Source organism: Idiotropiscis lumnitzeri, chromosome 9, assembly GCF_059441095.1.
Source record: "Idiotropiscis lumnitzeri isolate Australia: NSW breed Sydney's pygmy pipehorse chromosome 9, RoL_Ilum_1.0, whole genome shotgun sequence".
NCBI lineage: Eukaryota > Metazoa > Chordata > Actinopteri > Syngnathiformes > Syngnathidae > Idiotropiscis > Idiotropiscis lumnitzeri.
In genome coordinates this window covers 7,498,820-7,520,129 of record NC_142399.1, presented here as the reverse complement: position 1 = coordinate 7,520,129, position 21,310 = coordinate 7,498,820, and the positions used below count along the sequence as shown (strand labels likewise).

Below are 21,310 nucleotides of genomic sequence, written 5' to 3'. Positions count from 1 at the left end.
TCCAGAGCAGTAACGAGGTCATTAAAAATAATACAATGTGAATACAAACATACGCTTTCGAAGAAATTATAAAAATATTCATTTTAATCATTAATAGTGTGAAAAAATGTTTTTTTTGACTAATTAAACTTGAAAATCGGAGATTCCCAACCGTGGGAAAATATCCAACTTGACTTTATTTGTCTGAAAATGTTTACTCAATTTCTACGAAAATCTTTGTTTATCTATGCCGGTGACTGACCATACAGCAGAAGAAATTCAATTTGTGACTATCAGGATTTTTTCAATTCTCATTTTTGGTTGGGTGGGGTGCAGTGAGATTTTTGTCAATTGACTGCTTTAGCTCGAGAAATATTGTGGAAAAAAACAATTATAAGGCACCTAAGGCCTTGCATCTAGCATGTATGCCATCATGAATCCATGTTACATAAACAATCATATTCAGGAGTTAAAGAATTCAAAACAAACAAACCACCTTCACATGTAGCTTTTAGTTTACATATTAAGAACGAGGATAACCACAGCGACAATTTTGTGATTTTAGTTATGGGGTGTGACGGTAAACATTTCTAACACACTCAATGGAATTTGGAAACACTCTTTTTAATAATTCCCTAGAGCAAAGCGGTTCACATCATTTCCATTGAATGTCTGTACACGTATGTACAGGAGCAGGTCATACATTGAGGCTTTGCATTCCATGGTTACATTGTCCAAAAAAAAAATGAGGATATTCAGGGACACACACACACACACACACACACACATGCATGATTTTGCATAATTATCGAGTTGATAGCAGTGCAACTGAAAGCATACATACATTGCCCGTGTGTGTTCAAATGCATTGACATTAATAATCCCTGAATTGTAAATTTATACAATCACTTTCTTAAAGGCCACTGCATGGCTATCTTCTACGGCAAAAAAGCTGAAGCTCAAAGGACACAATTGTACATTTGGCACTTTGATTTCAAACTATGAACACTGAATCAATTTAGTTTTTTTTTTTTGTTTTTTTAAATCTGTGGAACCTGTCATCTGTTCGCTGAAAAACTCACTGCATATTTTTTTTTTATCTTTGCTCTTTCTGTAGCACACTAAAATGCCACTAAAACTCACCAAATCCCTGGCAAATAGGAAAGTAGTAATTGGTGTCAAGAAAGTCCGTTGAAGTGAGGCATCTCAACTGCAATAACATCTTTGCAAGGGTGGAGTTAAGTTTAGCCCGGGTTGTTAGCGGGTGTTACGAAGAGTATTGGCTTCTGACAAGAGTGACGTTTATTTGTTTTTATTTTTTTCATTTTGGCAGACATCCTTATGTAAAATTGCCTTTTTTTTTCACTTTTAAAATATATTACAAAAGTTTTTTGTTTTTTTTTGCCACCAAATCAACCGTCAACCTCAATTGAATGACAGTCGTATACTTAAGTATTTGCATCCCATAATTTCCCATGACTTCTGATGTTAAATTCTGATTATTGTTGACAATGTATACAGCAATCCAATGCAGGGGCAATTGTGTATTTGTGTTAATGTGATGAGATGACGCCACAATTCATACGCCCTGCCATTTGTATTTTACACTCCTTCCAAAAGGTCAATAATTCCCATAAATGCCACAAGATGACTTTTGTCTGAGTGAAGCTCCTCGACTCACATCAACAAAGTTCCTTGGCACCAAGATGCCAGTAGATGGTGTCAAAGCACAACTTTTGTCTGCGTGAAGCTTCTCAACTCACTTCATCGTCATTTTTTTTCCGCACCGACAAGCAATACTCCGACATTAGAAAGTGCTTTAGGCTGAGCTCAAAAACAGTAAATAGGTGAGTTTTCCAGTAAATAACAATTGGCAATCTGCACATTTGTTCATTCCAAATGGCAAATATTCATAGGCTCACTCTTTACATGTAAGTTTTTCACAGTCATAACGGCCCTCCAAGAGAACCCATAACTTTGATATGGCACGTAACGCAACGGAAATTAGTTGGACAACCCTGGTTTGTTCAAAATGTGCATTTTTTTTGGTCAACATTTTAGCCTAAATGTTACAGTCATGATGGTGGTACTTGGAGCGCTAATTATTTTTAGAGGTGGTCCTTGTGGGGGGGGGAATTTTGAGAACCACAGGACAATTCCGAAAAATAGAGATTTTGAGGGGTGTTAATTGCTCGTAGTTGTTCGCGAAAGGACTCTTCCTCGATCGCAATCTTCCGCGAATAGCGAGCGTTTCTCGATCGTCACTTTCCCTTTTCCTTCACGCGTACTCCCCACCCGAGGACTCCTCCTCGGAGAAGGAGCGGCGCACGAACGTCTCGATGTCGTTCTCCTCCATGGTGGCGCACAAGCCTTTCCTCTTTTTCTCCTTCTGTTCCATCTTGACGGAGTCGTACAGCCCCGTGGTGCCGTCCTCCAGCAGCATGTTCCTCTCCGAGTACGACGGCCTCATCTGCGCCACGTTCTTCAGCAGCAGTAAGGCGGGCGCGTACAACACGTTGGCCAGGCCCATGCCCAGGTTGAGCTGCACAAAGCCCAGGTCGTGCACGATCTTGCCGGCCACCACGGGCCCCATGGCGTAGGCCACGCAGTAGGAGATGTCGGCGATGGCGTACACGCTGCCGTACACGGACACGTGGCGCACGTCCACCAGAAAGCCCAGCGTGGGCAGCAGCGCCGTGTCTACGAAGGCGATGCCGAAGCAGATCCCGCACAGCGGCATCATCAGCTCGCCGAAGTTCTTGCACGCCGGCACCGTGCACGAGCTGGCCCCGATGAACACCATGCCGATGGCGCCGTAGAACCACTGCAGGTGCGGATACTTGGCGGCCAACTTAACGGTCAGGAAGACGCCCAGGACGTGTGGGAAGAAGGCGGGGAACCATGTCATGCCCATCTCCCACTGGGTAGAGTTCATGGTCTCTTCCATCCACTTGGCGATGGTGGGCTCTAGGAAGGCTAGCGGGATGTTGCAGATGGTCAGCGCCCCGGCCACCACCGCGATGTACGGGTCCATCATCAGCCGGTAGATGGGCGTGCCCACCGGCATGTTGGCCCGCTCCCGGTTGGAGAAGGGCTTGAGCACCACGAGGCACATGACCCCGTCCGCCAGGCACACGGCAGACAGGATGAGAAAGGGAACCCGCTTGCCGGCGAACTGGTACAGGACCCCGCCGAAGGGGGGCGCCACCAGGCTCCCGAAGGAGATGAAGGCCAGCGCGATGCCCAAAGACTTGCTGCGCTCCGCTTCCTCCGTGTAGCGGTCGGCGATGAGCGCGATGCCCGACGTGTCCGCGAAGGCCGAGCCGATGCCTTGCATGCTGCGCGCCACGAACAGCGAGACGTAGTTCTCCGCGAAGGCGAACATGAGCGTGGACAGGAACATGATGCTCAGGCCGATCACCAGCGGGATGTCGTAGCCCACCCGGTCGATGAAGGTGCCGCTCAGGGGGTTGACGAGCAGCTGCACGATGGCTTTGGAGGCGAACAGCACGCCGACCTGCACGTCGAAGTTGTCCCCGGCCGGGGGGTGCGGGTGCGGGTGCGCGGTGCCGTTGCTGGAGTTGCCGTGCGTCGGAGGCAGACGAACGTGCGCGTGCTCCGCCGCTTTCTGCAGCCCCTCCAGGTAGTCCGGGATGATGGGCACGATGACCATGTAGAGCATGTTGTCCAAAAGCAGAACCACGCACACGATGACCAAGATGATGCGGTTCTGCCGAGCCGGCTCTTGCATGGCGGTGCCCAGCTGCTTAGTTCTGTCCCCCATCTGGGAGAGTTTGGAGGCGGCCACTTGCGCCAAATTGGGAGCTTGTCCCGTACTTGCCTCCGGCTCCATTTTTCCCCCTCAATTTCTTTACTTTAAAGTGTGCAGTCAACGGAGAATGTCAACTTTTTACTTACTCGTTTCTTTTTTGCATCACCGTGTCAACGGATAACTTCTTCTCTGTCCCCGTCCTCGCCATCCTCCTCGTGCAGATGTTTTCTCGTGTCACTTTTTTGCAGTCATCGTTTCGCAACGAGCGCGCTGCTTTTTAGACGCACACTGCGAAGCTTGTTGACTCCCGCGGGTGAAGACTCACTTGGCTTCCCCTCCCATCTAGAGAAGCGAAAGGCAGTGACGCACGGTCCTTTTATGCTAATTAAACACACGCGCCACGTACGCGCACGCACACAGCTCCCGGTGCGTGAGCGCACTGAGAAAAAAAAATAAACGTGCTTCCCCTGGTTGCACATTACACACAAATGGGGTGCGTAGAGGTTTTTTAATACAGTATTTGGTGCTACTGAAAACCATAATGAATTTGTGCTAAATACTACCCAAAAGCAATTAATTCATATGCAATATGTATAAAAGTTATACTATAACCTTTATTATTTTTCATTTTCAATGAACGGTGTCAAACTGAAGGCCCAGCGTTTAACTTTGATTCACATCATTTTAGTCCCCCCCAAAAGGCAATCTAATGTATCTACTTAATGTTTCTTGGATTTGTTCTTTTCATTTTAGTGAAAATTCATTACCGAAGTTGTAATTAAAAAAAAGAGAGAGAGAAGATATTTTAAGCAGCCTCTCTCACCCACCAAATCTCTGAACATAAATTGAACAATTTTAAAAATCTATACATAAATTTGAGTTGAGATATTTTTGGTTGTCACTATATTCCATGGCCTATTAACTTTGATTTTGATTAAATATGTACATATTTGTTAGTATGTAGTACTTACCTATACGTGTATATATGTAGCCTGTATAAAAACGTGCTGTAAATACATGTGAAAAAAAGTGTGCGTGCGTGCGTGTATATGTATGTATGTAATTTACAAACATACTTAAAAATAGATAGATAGATGAATCAATTATCTAATTAATCGATAATTATTTTTGCTAATCTAATCATTTAAATAACCTTTTAATTTGTAAAATAAAGAATTTCAGATTCCTAATCATCCACTTTCTGTATTCCTCCACGAAAGCTGACTGATTAGCTTTGTGTTGAATCAAAATAAACCATTCGCACCTTCTTTAGAAAATAGTGATCTTCATTTGTGTCCATTTTCTGACATGTTAATTTGTCCATTTTTTGCACGGTCAGTTTGAAATAATGTCCTGTTGTTGAAAAAGAGAATGGAAAATGTTTTCTCAGGGAAACCATAATAAACCAATAATAAGCTTGATTGTTGAGCACAAATTTACCCTAAATGATTTATAATGTTTATAACAGAAGAAAAAAAAAGACAACAAGAATGGACAGGTGTTGACCTACACAACACTCCAAGTGATGAAGTTCTACGTGAGATTATTCATATTTTTCTGTGCGATTTGTCATTTAACTCTGTGCGTTGTTCAATGTGATTCTGGTGAATTGCAAAGAAATTGCAGTTTTAGGGATCAATAAAATGTCTCGATCAGAATCACAAGACTGAACATCATCTACGCTTACTGATCCTAACGGAAATAAATTTCCGGGTATTTTATATTTGGAGTTATAGCTCCACCTACAGGTACATTGCCGCATAAGAAGTGTACTCTTTGCCCCGTTTTTTTTTTCTTTTTCTTTTTGATCCAAAGCCCATATTTTCCATTCGAAAACTCTCACGGAATTTCAGAAAACAAAAATTACATGAGAAGTATAAATACTGAAAGAATGATTTATTGGTTTTATTGGTTTACATTGGAAGTGTTACTTTGGCGCGTTGACTTCGGCTCTTGAATGAAGCGGGAGAAAAAAGGGGAAACACTCCCATCTAGTGGACATAAAGGGAACTCCTCTAAAATGAGTATGTCCAAGAATCCTTCTTGAGATGTTTACAAAATTAAATTTAAAGATCAAGATTTTTACATATATATATTTTTTTAAATAATAGCGGTATGTAATTATGATTCAAGCAAAGGTGGGGCTCTTTGCAAAATTTGATCTTGACATTGATATTTGGCCAGCAGAGGTCCTCCCTTTCCAATAAATGTGTCTGAATAATTAGACTACAAGGCTTTAACTGTATTTGAACGCAAATAAATACTCGTCATTTATTTCTTAAGAAAAAACGTTTCTAACACTCTATTTGTGTTTCATACTTTTATTTCATTAGAATTACTTATCAAAATGAAGTTGTTGACCAATCATATTGTATCTCGTGTTAAATGGGAGTCAAGTCAGCACACAACTGCCATCAGTTAGAGTTTTTGCCTGTGTTCAGAATCAATCAATTTCTGTGTTGTTGCAAAAATGCTTTTGTCCACTTAGTTGATAACAGCTTTTTTTCCCCTCCATGCGTCGTTGATCTTCTTTTACGTGACAAAGACATGCGCAAAAAAAGTCACTTTTACATAAGAGATACCTTTTTTTAAGCGCTTTGACTGCTTTACCGAGGGCGCCTTCAAACAACATGTGACCTGTGTTGTCCTTTCCTCTCGGGTCTTTGTGTGACGTAGGATATGTTAAATCCAGCCAATGAACCCAATCCAAGCCCCCCCACACTCCGCTAAAGAAAAAAAAAATAATAAGAGGATCAAAATTTTCTAGTTTTATTTTTAGACCACCTGTTACGTCAGTCAGCATCGATAATCACATTTATTTCCCTTGGCGAGCATTCTGGAAGTGGAAGGCTTAAGCCACACACACACCTAAACACACCCGCTTGCACACACACTCGCACACATACATTTAAAAAAAAATTTTTACATTTCATATCACATTACATTCATGAATGCACTTTTAAAATAAATATCTTTTGTGCATTCTTTGTACGCTTCTTTAAGTACAGGAGATGAAACTGTGATTCTACTTTTAATCTTGTTTCTCAAAAGTGTGTGCATTAGAGAGACCAAATCACAATGTGTAATAGAAAATTGATACTTTAGTGTCATCTTGGTGTGAAGGAACTATGTTGAAGTTCGGGGAGGAGCTTCTACCACAAGTCCAATTGCTGTGTCGAATCTAAAAGTAATATTTTGTCGTTATCTTTTGAAATCATGTCAAGGAACTATTTTGACGTGAGGGGAAGCGCTTTCATTAGACTGACAAGAGCCGTGTCTCATAGAAAAGTAGCTTTAGTGCCATCTTGTGGCACCAAATTGTGTTGTAGTCATTGTCGGAGCTTTTATGAGACAGGCCTTAGCCGTCGTGTCTGGTAGAAAAGTAGTGCTTTGGCGCCATTTTTGGGCCTCTTAGGAACTATGTTGCTATGAGCTGAGGAACTTCTAGAAGACAGAATATAGCCCTGTCTAATAAAAGGGTAGTGCTTTGACGCCATCTTGTTAGAATCGATGGGCCATTTTAAATATTGTGCGAGGAGGAGCGTCAATTCACAAATAAGTGTGTCTGCATATTTTTGTTAAAATTTGGTGTTCACCTGCACGCATCCAAACACAGATGTGAATAAGTCTGAGTTGAGGTGCAATCATCCCGGTATTTTTTTTTTTTGGGTGTAGTTTTGCTCTGATCTGATTTGAAAGCAAGCTCAGGAGATTCAAGATGGCCACGTAATCTTGTACGCTTGCCAAAGTATTAATGTCTAAATCCCCCAAACCACCACAGTCAAAAGCCAACGTCGGAAATAACCCTGGTTGCACAATGAAGTTGTGCGCGTGGGATTGTAAATATCAAACGCGTTTCATGTAAAACAAGCACACGGTCCTCAAGTTCTGCAACGCCATCTCCTGCCGTATCGGCCGGTGAGTTTTAAACATGCTTTACATTCCAATGGCCGTAAACTGTGTCGCAATCCTTTTTTGGAATTAGTGACCAAGTTCACGTCTGTATCGAAGCGACTGCACTCAAACGATCGATGATGTAAGCAAATGTCAGTGCAAGGATGATAAAGATGATCACTGGTGGAACGTTTCTTTCACAAGGCCAAAAATGGGATGGAAGGACACGGTGCTGGATGAGGAGGACTTTTTGAGTGTTTAGTAATTATTAAATAATAGCATACCACATGATCAAGTTGATATTCTTTCTATATATTGTTATAATAGTGTATTTACATATAGATTTTTATGTACTGTTTAATAATTATTCAGTTTGTAATTAATGTTAATTTATATTATTTTAAAATTTCTTGCAAATTTTGCAAGATTAAGTGTTTGTGTGTTTGTTGGCGAGTGCACGTGTTTTGTTTTTTGCATTTTTGCGTGTGTTGTGTGTGTGTGTGTGTCAATTTGTTTTTGTCTGATTTTGTTTTTGTGCATTTAATTGTTTTCAGTTTTGTATTTATTTTTAAGTTGTGTTTGTTTTTGTGCGCATGTTTAAGTGTTACTGTTTGTGTGTTTATTGCGCTGTGAGAGAGTGTATGCATGTATGGCTTTGTTTGCTTGTGTGTGTTTTTGTGTCTATTTGCTTGTCCTTTTTCTTTAAGTATGTGACTAGTTTTTATGTGTGCGTTTGTCTTTGTGTGATTATCTGTTTTTTTTTTCGCTTGTATGTTTGCGTGCGTGCTTGTGTGTGCGCGCGCGTGTCAGTGCGCGTAAACCACGTGGTGTGAACAGTGCGGCGCGGGCTCACTGTGGTCAACGTGAGCGGTTTAATGAATTAAAAGAGTGATTTCTAAAGAGCAGTGACGCACAGCCAGGCCCACTTTAATCCAGATTACACAGAAACACTAATCCTGTAAAAATACGCTTTCTTCTAGACAAATAATGTCTTTTTTTTCCCCTCCTCCCTAACGTGCAAGTTTAATTGTTGTGGGCAGAGATGCAACGCGTATACTCTGTGTGTGTGTGTGTGCGGGGGCGTGCGCGTGTGTGTGTGTGTGTGTGTGTGTGCATGTTCCCTAGTCTAAGAGTGTACTTGGGCGTCGTCACACTTCCACCAAGACAACAGACTTGTTTTTAGCTAAAGTGTGGACCTGAAGGTATGTAAATGTTTAAATCCATGTGAGGTTCTCCGCCTCTAGGCTGTGGACGGGATTACAACGACCACTAAACATCGTTTCACACACACTCCCTGGAGGTGTGAACGATTAGTAGTTAGTTAGTTTAAAGCTAGGATGCAGGATGCAGGAATCTCTCTCCCCAACTCGGTGGTTTGTTGCCAAACATTGACAAGAAAATGAAATGAATCTTACTTGTTATTCATTGGATACAAGATTTTGACTTTAGATTTAGCTGGACTTTGTCTTTTATGCACTCATTTGGTCAATGGGTCACATGACTAGTAGTAAATCCCATCCGCCTGCCTCCTTTTTGTGTTCTTTCATTTCTTGCACTTCTCCTGTCTGGAAAAGTTGGTGTGCATGTTTGACCTCCTCAAGCCCCCCAGCCCCCCTTCATTGGTCGAGTAGACATAATTCTCGGTGAACTCTGAGTAGCGGAATATGTTTCGATTCGTTCGGCGCAGTTCAGTTATGTTTAACTTTTTATACTCAATGCAGTTGCATTTGATCTTTTAAGTAAAAATGTAACTTATGTGCGCGACATTTTAATGCAGTCATTATTTAAGCACGGTATTGAAAGTGTGCATGAAGTGGTCGTCGCTGAGTGAGCTGTTACTTTGTGTAAAAAGTTCCCGAAGCAATTGCAAGTAAATGACAACGCTGGCGCACGTCATTACATAACGACTCCGACAGGCTGTCAACTGTTAATCTGCTTAGCAACACCAAACGGGGGCTTCCCTGTGTTTGCCGCAACCTCTGGGTGTTATTATCTTCAATTTGCACTTGACTGTAATTACACGCATGTCACATTTTCATTATTTTTAGCCGGTCAGCGTCACGAGGGCTTGGGGGAGGGGAGAGAAAAAAAAAACACAAGAGTTTTCAACAGATTGCATCAATATTTGTAATTGAAAATCAACTTTACAAACTGAAAATAGATCAGGGAGGAACAAAGTCAATGTCACGAGGAAAAGAAATAGAAGGATGAGCAGAAACTATGGACACTTTATGAAGCTGCAAATCATGTACAGTGGAACCCCGAAAGTCACATGCCCCAAAACTGTGCTACAATTTGAAGTTGTAGAATTTTGATTGGCCACACGCACCCAAAAAAAAAATCAAGTTGTTTCCTAACCCCTTTTGCCAGTCTGTTGTGGTTTTTAAGATTATTTAATTGAGTTGATTATGTTTCGAACCAGATTGGGTTGAAGATTTGATTTCGGCAGGATGAATGTAAAGTAACACTCTGAAAATGTTGATGGCAGATGGAAGGTTAACACATCAGCTCTTTAAAAACAGTTGGGTCAAAAAGAACCAAAATTGGGTCAAAGATTGATCGACCCAATTTAGAGCTATTAGACATAAGTTATTTCTCCAAAGTCTTGTCAGTTTTGTCTAAAAAAAAAAATCAACAAAGAGACAACTCGTGACTAGGAAATTTAAATCAAATTTCCACTGGACTTGTATGAAATCAGCTTGTTTTATTCAGAACTCTGCTCAAATATAAACCAAATATAAATTTTCCGTCCCTTCAGAATGTTTCCTGATATCTTGCCGTTTATGTCTCTCAATTCCCATGGGAAGTTTGCAACTTTAAAAAATGACCAGAATTTTCCAACCCAACTAAAATGATTGGCTGTGCAGTAGTGACGGGTAAATGAAGCTTCAAATCTGCTTCATGAACCAGTTGTAGTATTTTTTTGGACTCCTCTAGATGGCACTTTCTGTACAAGATAGGTCTGAAAGCACAATGAATTGCCATTTTTAAAACCTTTATTTCAACCAACAGCGCCATCTAGAGGACTCAAATATACAGCAGCTGGTTCATGAAGCAAATTTAAAGCTTCATTTTCCCATCACTAATGTGCAGTCATTTAAGATGTTTTGGTGGCGATGGTTCAAAAAGTGTTTTCAAAACAACACAGAATGGATTGCGTTCCACTTTGGCAGTTCCACTGTAATACACGACGATTGATACACGCTGTTGGTTTTTAAAACCTACTGCCAGAATAATGATTATATGATAACCGACGTGTGGTCAACGAGACAGGACAGTAAACAGATCAACACCATGCTCATTATTGACGAAAGAAGACACAACCCCGATTGTGTTTGTGGTTCTCTAGGAACCTGTTGAGCTTCTACGCAAGTTTGCATCGGCATGTGCTCGTAATCTGGAGCTGCTGACTAATCTCTGATTTGTGGCGGGTGGCCTGGGGGGCTCCAAGGGAATAAAAGTCGTCTTGTTTTCCGGGATTATTGCGAATTCTACACACAGGTCGAGCGTGATCGCTTGTTAGCGGCATGCACGCCAAGAGGGGGTTATGACGAAAATGGAGGAAATAACGAAATGTTGTGCTTTATTTAGCTGGACGGAAATTCACAAAGTGTGAAAGAATCAATGTCCAATTACACTGCAGTTGTCTTTAACTTTAAAGTGCAATAAAATTCGCAATTATTCATCTGTAAGAGCTGTTTTTTTTAATGTTTTTTTCCTCTAACTAAATATTACTAAATTACAGATTTTTATCTTTCTACATTTAGTAGAATAAATTAATAAAATGCCGTAACAATAAAGTACAAATACTGGAAAAAAATACACAGATTAAAACTAGAAGAATAAATTTACAATTTTTCTATCATAAAATGGAATAGAACGACTTTATTCTTGTCATTTAATATTGCAATTTATGAAAATAAAGTCATAATATGATCAGCATTTATTCTGCCTCATTTAAGGTGAACATGCTTACATATTTCATATTTAATGATTTGGTCTGATAAATATTAATAAAGTCAAAACATAAAAGGAAAAATACTGAAAATAATAAAAAATAAATGGACTTTTCTCATAATTTGGCCTTTTTTCTTGCAAAATTTGGAGAATAAAGTAGTCATGTGAGGATTAAGTTTAAATTTGTTTGAAACAATAAAAGCGAATATTATATAAGTGTTGTAATATTACAACTTTTATCTCATACGGTAATTAAAGATTTTATGACGCGCATAAACGTCTGCCTGAGTTGAGATGAACATTACATTTTGAAAAATTACCCAATAATTAATGTATGTATTTACTTTCAATATTTTTTCCTCGTAAAATTTTATTCCAATCACCTTATGACTGTGAGCATAACCCTCTTTACTGATCTAGAGGAGGTGACCCTGAAGTGGCCCGAAATGAAAAGTCTTCAATTTAGTTTGTTCATGAAGAACTAAATGGATTCAATTGGGCGTCTATGAAATTTCACAACTAAAATGACTAATGGACACGAGGGACAATGCATTACAGTCACACGCACACGACAACGGAGGACGACGAAACACATCCACTTCTGTACCTGTGCGAGAAAACCACCACCACCACAAGCGAAATGGCTGTGCAACATTTGCAATGTTAAGTTTATTTGGACTTGTTGTCAATTTGAGGCACTTCGATCTTCTCGCCAGTGAGGAACTGCCAGATGCCTCCTCGGTAGTTCTCGTTTCCCAAAGCGTACAGGAAGACATTGAAGGTGGGGGAGGTCTTGGCCAGGATGGGGGCCATCTGCGGCACACGTGTGCAGGAAAGAAGAAGCGTGTTAGAGCTCTAATGTCCAGGAGGGAATTTGGCGACTTTCAATTAAATCAAAATACAGGATACATCAAACCACTTCTCGAGAAATTGTAGGTTCTTTTATTTCTTTTTTTTTTTTCAAAGAAATCTGTAACGCTGTGATTCCTGGTCATGTAAACTATAAATAATTGTGGACCGATCATTGATCCTTGAGGTACTCCGCAATTAAGACTTTAAATGCGGATACACTATTTTTCATTATCTAGCTTTTTTCTCAGTAATTTCCTGTGCTATAGGATTAAACGCTTTCTAAAGTTCAATATACACACTAAGAAAATGCTCATTTTGATTTGCAATTGTAATTTCCTCCACTGTTTGCATCACGACTACACAAGGTGGACCTGTTTTCCCTAAAACCAGAAACCTAAAATCAGTCATTCCACACTTTATTTAATTATTTATTTGTTTATTTTACTAATTAAAAAAATTAGGGAAGAATTGGCCTATAATTTTTTATAGGAGGTTTATCGCTGGTTTTAAAAGTTGGAATTATTTCCTCAAATTAAGAAATCATTTATTATAAATAAATATTTGAATTATCTTATTTGGGAAAAACACTATAAATCATATATTACACACAGTAAATAGGTCAGAAGTTTTACAAAACAACCAATGAATGTATTAATAATTACCATGTCAACATAATGCATTTCTTTAATGGCAATACAGTTTTCTAAGTTGTCCTTTGGAGTATCAACGTTGTTTACAAAATAACCTGGACATTTAGAATCCTATAATTCATCAGGCTGCATCTCCTCTATCGTAATTGTCTGCTCTTTCAATCGTCAGCATTCTGATTCCTATGACTTGTATTTTTCTTCCCGATAATTATTTCTTCATTGGACTTTACCTTGAAGTCATACAAATGTAAAGTCAAGGAGGATTCACAAGGTGTGTTTGTATCATACTAGGTGGACATTCTTACCATCCTGAGCTTGGGTGAGACCAGGTTGGCGTTCTCCACCGCGGCGTAGAAGGCCAGGAGGCCGTAGGGGCCCCAGCACAGCAGCATGGTCTTAAGGGGAGTATTTGGGTTGAACTGCACAGAATGAGGGCACGAGTCACAAACAGAAAATAGGACTTTGACAACACAAACTATTAGGTGCTCTTTCACATCGCAAGTGAAAGGTTTATAATCGTGTTATAAAGCCTTTGCAAAGCATTAAGTCACAAAATCACTCATAGACAAGATTATAATATGAGTTAACTATTCAGAAACCTATTTCTTGCCCAATGTTTTTGTTACCGTTCTGATACTAACAACGGGTACTATTTTTAAGTGGCTAATAAAAAGATTTTGTGAAGCCATTCTAAGGCTTTAATGCAGTATTATAAATCAAAGGTTTCATATTTTCTGCTCAGTGTTGCTGTTCCTGCTCTAATTATGTCTCAGATTTTTTCAATTACAAAAAAAGGTTTATAACTGCATTATAAAGCCTTTATAAACCATTAATAAGCGTTCTGAGTCAGGGCTTCACTCTTAGGCCAGCTACTTCTTGCGCAATGTTTCTCTGACACCTCTGATCCTAACTAAGGCTTAAAAAGTTCATTATAATAAACAGCAAATAATCAGAGACTCACAATTCATTGCATACCATTAATAAATACGTCACGAGGGCAATCTTATTGAACAGTCAGCAAACGGCTGGTGAGTAATCCAAGGTTTTACTGAGAAGCGGCGAGTACAGGATTAACCCCTGAGAATGCATCGCTTTACGCTAGTCCATACATTCCATAAACCTTAACGCTGATTCGGCTAATTTGGTTTGATGTTGCTCGTTTGAATTCTGGAAAGCTTTGACGTGATGTTTGTTATTAATAATCAATGGCAAAAGCTCTAGTCGTACCACATTGAACCAAATCCTAACACCACTGCATCAAAACCAAATTGAATGGTTTCAACTTGCCTTATCATGCAACCGTGCAGGTTCTTTTACTTTTTAATAAAAATGTTTCCACGAAGACAAGTCTGTACCTGCGAGTGATAACCTCACGTGATTTAAATAGCTGGCGGCAACTGACGAGGTCAAACCTCCCCACCGTTGTATTTTTTTTTTCCTCTTCCACACGCATTGGTGGACCATCAGCTCTTGTCCTCGTTGCTAACAGAAGCACTGGGTCGTGTGTTGGTGATGACCTACATAATCTGTTGTGTTGCTCTCAATGAGGAGCGCATGAGGAATGTGTGTGCTTGTGCGTGCATGTGTGTGACAGCGGGAGAATTCCTGCCGTTTTTCCCACTGAGTCACTTCAAAGCATGTCGGATGGAGTCGGGTTTGGAGAATTCCGCTTCTGTTGGCTACCGTGTTCCACATTGCGAGCATATCACATGTGACTTTGTGTTTATAGTGGTATGCTGTTAAATTGTCGTTCATCGATTGCACCATCAATATAAGGCAGATTTTTAATTTGAAGTGATTTTTATTCTTTTTTTTTTTATCCAGGCAAGTCCAAATTTACAGCTGCGTGTTTTTAGTGTAGTACCACGTTGCACCAGCGCAACATGCGAGGCAGCACTGAGGTCTGCTGCGTCTGTGTTTCAAGGTTTGTATTTACCGTAATATTTACGCTAATTTCCGTTAGCTCCTCAATGGTTTTTCGCATTATATGATAGCATTAAGCTAGTGGAATTTCATAAGACAAAAAGTAATGGTTTGAGTGAATATTTTTGTTTAAGTATCCAATGTTTATTTGTCTGATGTTCGATATACACATTTGAACAAAAACCTTTTCTCATATTTATTGAGAAATGATTGTTTTGATTTGTTTGTGCGTTCATCCAACAAACAAAAATAAACTAAACAACAATTAAGCAATACCACACAAGACGGATTGATGTTCTCACCAACTTTTAAGAAACGGATTCAGTTACTAGTTGGGCTCATTATTTTCCAACGTTAAAGCCGATGTTTGCAAATGTCTTATTTTGATTGAAAGTTAAAATGGCTCGTTTTAAAGATTTTTACACTGTAGAAAAGAAATTGAGAAAACTCAATATTTCAAGGCAACAAACTTAAAATAATTAAAGTTGAGAAATGCAACAAAATATTTTATATATTATATTTTATAAAAAGTTTTGCTAATAAGAAAATTGGTTTTGCCCACAAATCAGGATGGCCGAGTGGTCTAAGGCGCCGCGTTCCGGACCCAGTCTCCCCAGGAGGCCTGGGTTCGAATCTGGCTGCCAGGATGGCCGAGTGGTCTAAGGCGCCGCGTTCAGGACCCAGTCTCCCCAGGAGGCCTGTGTTCGAATCTCGAATTTTGGCTGCCAGGATGGCCGAGTGGTCTAAGGCGCCGCGTTCCGGACCCAGTCTCCCCAGGAGGCCTGGGTTCGAATCTCGTGGCTGCCAGGATGGCCGAGTGGTCTAAGGCGCCGCGTTCAGGACCCAGTCTCCCCAGGAGGCCTGGGTTCGAATCTCGAATTTCCCCATTGTGGGACTAATAAAGGCATTATTTTCAACAAAGTTCTTTTTTTTTTTACAGTGTACTGCCAACAAAGCCAGTGTGTATCCCATCTCCTCTGTGTCGCACTTTTCAAAAGCACAATGAATATATATTTAGGACCCGTCAAACAATCTGGAAAACGGACTTTTGTAATTGCACTGACCTTGGCGTTTCCAGTCTTCTTGAATTTCTGTGCAATGGACTGGTACGAGGACATGACAACAAACACCTGGATGGCCATGTTGAAGACGCTCATGGGGATCAAGTAGGAGACGTAGTTCCTACACAAACACGCGGACGTCAGCACCACAAACACGAGAGGAACGACTAAGCGTGAGAAGCTAGACGTCAATACCTGTCGCCCTTGCTGTAGTCCAGAGTGCAGCAGGTCCTGAGGGGCTCGTAGTCGTACTCGCCCCAGCCAATGAGCGGCATGGCGGACCAGAAGGCGGTGAAGAGCCAGATGAAGATGACCAGAGTGATGGCGCTGCTCCACTGCAGCTTTGTCCCTGAGGAGAACGTGAAGTTTCCCGATTGGTAGATTTTTGGTTCATTGTGTGGAAACTGTCGACTCAAAACGCAGCACAAGACTTTCTTGTTCTTTGTGCCCCCACACGTCGCTACCATGGAATGAGGACTAAGCACATTGATCTTTCTGTTTACAACCATCTCTGGCGGCCATTTTGTGCCTTCGGGCTCGCATTGCGAACATCGCGGCTCACCTGTTTTCTGGGTTTGACGACGTTAGCAATGCGAGCCTGATGGCACTTTGACAAAAAAAATGGCAAAAAAAAATTCTTTAGTCTTTACTATGTATTTTTGCAATTTTTTTTTTCGTTTTTTGCATTGAGTTTCACTTTAAAATTCAAACGAAATCTTTTTAATTTTCTCCATAGTTTAATGTATTGTCACAGTATGGATGAAAATATTCTGTATCTAGCAATTTTCTCACAAGCGTGACTCTCTTTCTTTATCACACATGGGTGAAAAAAGACAATTCCAAGTGATTGATTTAATTTATGATTACTTTTTAATTATTTAGACTTTGGAGTCAGCCAGCCCAACTTTAAACGTCTCTAGTTGATCCAAAATGCTGCTGCATTTAATCAAGTACATTGCATTAGTTCAGCTGTTTTTTGTAACTTTTACTATAATACTTTGTGCTTAATCCTTTAGAAAAGCTTGTTTTTCTAGAATTATTTCAACATTTTTTTTTTATTTAATTAAATTTTTTATTTAACTTCTATGTGCAATACTCACTTGTGCAGTATTGGTGATAGCGATCCCAGGCGATGGCGGCGATGAAGTGGATGCTGGCGAGAGCCGTCACAAAACCCTGAAAGCCGTGAGTTTGACATCCCTCGGAGCCATACGGCCAGTACCTGTGAAGGGGGCGGGGCCTTTTGTGTCATTCATTCATTTAATGCACTGATTATGCAGCCTTCTTGATAGATTTCATTGCTAAGTGCACTTATTTGATTAGTGTTACAATTTCGGCGATGTTCGGGTTTACGTGTGTGCAAATATGTGTTTGGTTATTCTTTCTCTCTTTGAAAACCAATTTGACTCATATTATGATGCAACATGGAAATCCTCGGCCCATCGCTGTTAACAGAGTATTAAAAGCCACCTTTACGCCACCACATCCTTGACTGCAATCGATTTGACACTGTGCCTCAAGAGATGTGCAGTAATGCAAGGCTATCAATAATTCCTCACCACTCATTGATTTCACTGCCATGTTAAAAAAAAATTACATTTGGCGTTTGTCAGGAACGAAGATAGAATTAACGTACAGCTTGGAGATACAGGCGTGGGGGGGGGGGGGAAGAGTTTTTGCTTTTTATTGGAAAAACAAAATAAAATTAATTAGTTGTAATAAAAAAGTAATTTTTGTTTACATTTCCTCAGTATATTAAAAAGTATCTGTATTTTGGCAGTTTTTTTTGCCTTGTATCCGATAATATAATCTTTTAATGATCCCCAAATGGGAAATTCACTTTACACACAGGACACAGCAGTGTTTAAAAGATAAGAAAACAAGAAAGAATTCAAATAGAAATGCGCAGTATGAAACAGTTCTATACACATATTTATAACATAAATAATAATGTTTATATTTTTCGTATTATTTCTTATGCATATCATTCATATATTTTCCCATTTGGTCTAATAAAAAACAAAAACAAAAAAAAATACTGAATTATTTACTGTAAAGCTGTTTTTAAAACCTGAATCAATTATTATTTTTTCCCCCAGTTTATCAGCGAAATTGAAAAAATAAAGTAAGAAGAAAACAAAATCAGGTTGCATGTTGCATGCAAATGCCAAACGCAAAAAACTAAAATTGCCAGTACCTAAAAAGTATTCAGCTGATAATAACAACAAATAATATAATACAACTTCCTTGGTTTTTTTTTCAGACCACTCAGAATTTAGGAATGACAAAATCGTGTAAGTGTATTTCAAGATGGCGCAAGATTTGCTTCAAATAATTATTGTTGCTATTAACATAAAACCGTTTTCTTCAATGAGTCCTTAGAAGAGGCCAATCTGTCTTCTCCAAATTTGCGGCATCAGCATTGCAGTCGCCGCTTAATTTTTGTTTGCCTTATAAAACATGAACATCTCAATCAAGATCTCAACTGCGGTTGATTTTTCCTTTAGCTGTATTTATGTCATTTTTTTATGTGATGTCACCATCCAGAAAGGTTAGAAAAAGGTCAATTTTTACAAAATATGAAATAGTAAGTACAGCTAGACTGTTTTCAAAAGTCATAAAAAAATTACTCAAGAAAAGTAGAGCTACACAAATAATCTACCTAAGGACAGTAATCAAATATTGTATTGTATTTTGTTCCTTCCCACCACTGAGTTGATGATGAAAACCCTCAACTATTAGAGCAATGTTGTACCACACTCCCTCTAGTGGTATGTGAAAGAATCACTCAATTAAATGTTCAAATCGTGCTAATAATTTTAGTGAAAGTTATTTGTTTTTTTTTTACATTTATTTTTACTTTCAAGCACATTTGCATTTAATCTTTAAAAACTACTTAGTTTAAAAACATAAGGTGTTTTTTTTATGAGTAATACCTTTTAGTTGACTCATTATTTAGCTAACATGTTGTTCAAACTGTTCAAACACTTTAGGAATAAAACCTCTTGACCTAGTAGCTACTGGATTTAAATGATTGTGATAATGATGATGTGTTTATTTTGAGATTGTACTCTTTGCAAAAGTTGAGAAACAAAAATATTGGTGTTGAGGAGAAGTATGTGAAAGAAGCGTGCGCGTCACGTGCTCACCTGAGGAAGCTGGAGAAAGCCGCAACGGTGGCGTTCATGGAGATGCCCATGTCGGCCATGGCCAAACTGAACACGAGGAAATTGCTGGGGGTCCTCAGCTCCCTCACTTTGAGGAAAGCGGCGATGGTGACCGCGTTTAAGAAGAAGCCCATCAGACCTTTCAGGGAGGGGAGGGGGCACATTATGACAGATGTCACTCAGGGACCGCGCATCGTCGGATAGCAACAAACGATTGCGCACGATTGAAATAACAATAATTACATAAAAAAAGACTCGAGTGTTAATTACAGAGTACGAAGGAATGGATGACACGCGCGCAAAGCACCCACGCCCACCGAGGGTGAGCGGCTGCGGGCTTTTGGCGGCGGCCGCATTCCACGCGCAAAAGACTCACTCACCCTCGACCAGCAGACACGATCCCAGGGAGAAGACATCAAACTCGGAGAAGCCCTCCGGCAAAGGGTACGACGAGACCATCCTCGGAGCCGATTTGTCAACAGCTTGTCACACGCACAAAAGCCCAAACACACGCACGCACACGCTCGCCTCCTCTGAGTCCGCCTGTTCACGCAGTGCCTCGGCCTGATTGGAGGACGCTGGCTTTTTAAAGGGCCATTTCACCTGAAAAGCATGCCGTCGATTATGCAAAGCCACCACCCTCCTCGCGTTGCGTCGCCCCAATCCGCGCAGGAATGTCTTAAAACCGCGCAACCCTTTCGGCTAAAGCGTATTTGCCCTCCGTCGTGCACGGCAAAGCCTCTCAATTAGTTACACAACGAGCCTTTTGTGTGCGTGTGCGTGCGCGTGCGTGCGTGCGTGCGGCGGCGAGGATGAGGAGGAGGCTGACGATGATGTCAAACGGCGAGCCCTCGAAATCTGCATGCGCACAACAGGTGGCCGCAAACGGCACGATTCTCGCATTCGGCTATCAAAACGGTCCGAAAGACGGTAAAATGTGGAGAATTTTATTCGTACCCGCCAGCAACATATCTTCCACCTCCTCCCCACTCAGGAGTCATGCATTCCAGATGTGGCTTGACAATATCTTTCAAGGCACAAAAGGATGAGGCCGTTCCTCTCCTTCAAGCGCAGGTTACACAAATATATTGGCTCAAGTTCTGAAAAAGTTGCTTTGACTCGAGGGCAAAAATGAAACTGGGATGTGTCATGACAACAAGGCACTCTAAAGTGGCTGCTGTTTTCAGGGCATTTAAGCTAACGAGCTAGCTAACCACTTTTGGGCTACATAATCAATGATGCTAATTTATTTGTAATTAAATAATTCATTCTCTCTCTCTCCCTCTCTCCCTCTCTCTCTCTCTCTCTCTATATATATATATATATATATATATATATATATATATATCTGTCTATATATGTGTGTGTACACACACACACACATTCAGTGGGCAGTTAGCACTTGAATGGCTAACACTTTTTTTTTTTTTTACTGATCCAAAACCATCCGATCCGATCCAAATAGTGACAATTCAAACAGATGTTCACCAATAATGCTCCCCTGAGCTTTTGTTTGCAATTCCACTGGTTTTAATGTTGTGTTTAGTGCTAGTTTGGAGAAACTATGGCTATCTTAAGCACACATCCGTGCCTCCTTTCTCACCATCCCCTCCCTCTGATTGTAAATCACAAATGTAACGGGGGCCGCTGTTAGACAGACGTAAACACGTGTTGGTCGTTAGTCGTCTGAAGAGGCGATTCAAAGGTCAAACGTTTAGCCAAATGAACGTTAAGATAATCACAGCAAATGTGCAAGAAAATGGCATCCAACCCACACCTTCGGTGTGGATTTGTCATGTTTGGCACAACAGGTAAACTCTATTGGCGACACGGCACCAAACAGCCAAGGGGACGGGCAAACAGAAAACGAACGGGTCAGTGAGATCCAAAGATGAATGCCAGAGAGTCTTATGGCAAAGAGTGAGTGAGCGTGAGAATCAGAATCAGTGGCTACTTGCAGATTTGGGAGCACCTGTGTGTGTGGCGAGGTGAGCAGCGTGTCTCATGAGGTGGGCGTGGCTTGCTAGCAAAGTGAAGCAGTAGAAAAGTGGATGG

At 40.5% G+C, this 21,310-nt stretch overlaps 2 protein-coding genes across 2 annotated transcripts; both read right to left on the bottom strand.

Moving 5' to 3' along the window:
* Positions 1-1,028: 1,028 nt before the first annotated feature.
* slc18a3a (solute carrier family 18 member 3a) lies at positions 1,029-4,016 on the bottom strand. Its single transcript, XM_088305073.1, has one exon. It carries the CDS (start codon positions 3,830-3,832, stop codon positions 2,258-2,260), a length of 1,575 nt encoding a protein of 524 aa, XP_088161199.1. The 5' UTR covers positions 3,833-4,016; the 3' UTR covers positions 1,029-2,257.
* An 8,227-nt stretch (positions 4,017-12,243) lies between these two features.
* Positions 12,244-19,991, bottom strand: rgra (retinal G protein coupled receptor a). Its single transcript, XM_088305076.1, has 7 exons — positions 19,636-19,991; positions 19,238-19,394; positions 17,189-17,310; positions 16,284-16,437; positions 16,092-16,209; positions 13,410-13,523; positions 12,244-12,415 (listed from the first exon to the last, which is right to left on the bottom strand). The coding sequence occupies exons 1-7, from the start codon at positions 19,712-19,714 to the stop codon at positions 12,272-12,274; spliced, it is 888 nt and encodes a 295-aa protein (XP_088161202.1). The 5' UTR covers positions 19,715-19,991; the 3' UTR covers positions 12,244-12,271.
* Between the last annotated feature and the right edge of the window lie 1,319 nt (positions 19,992-21,310).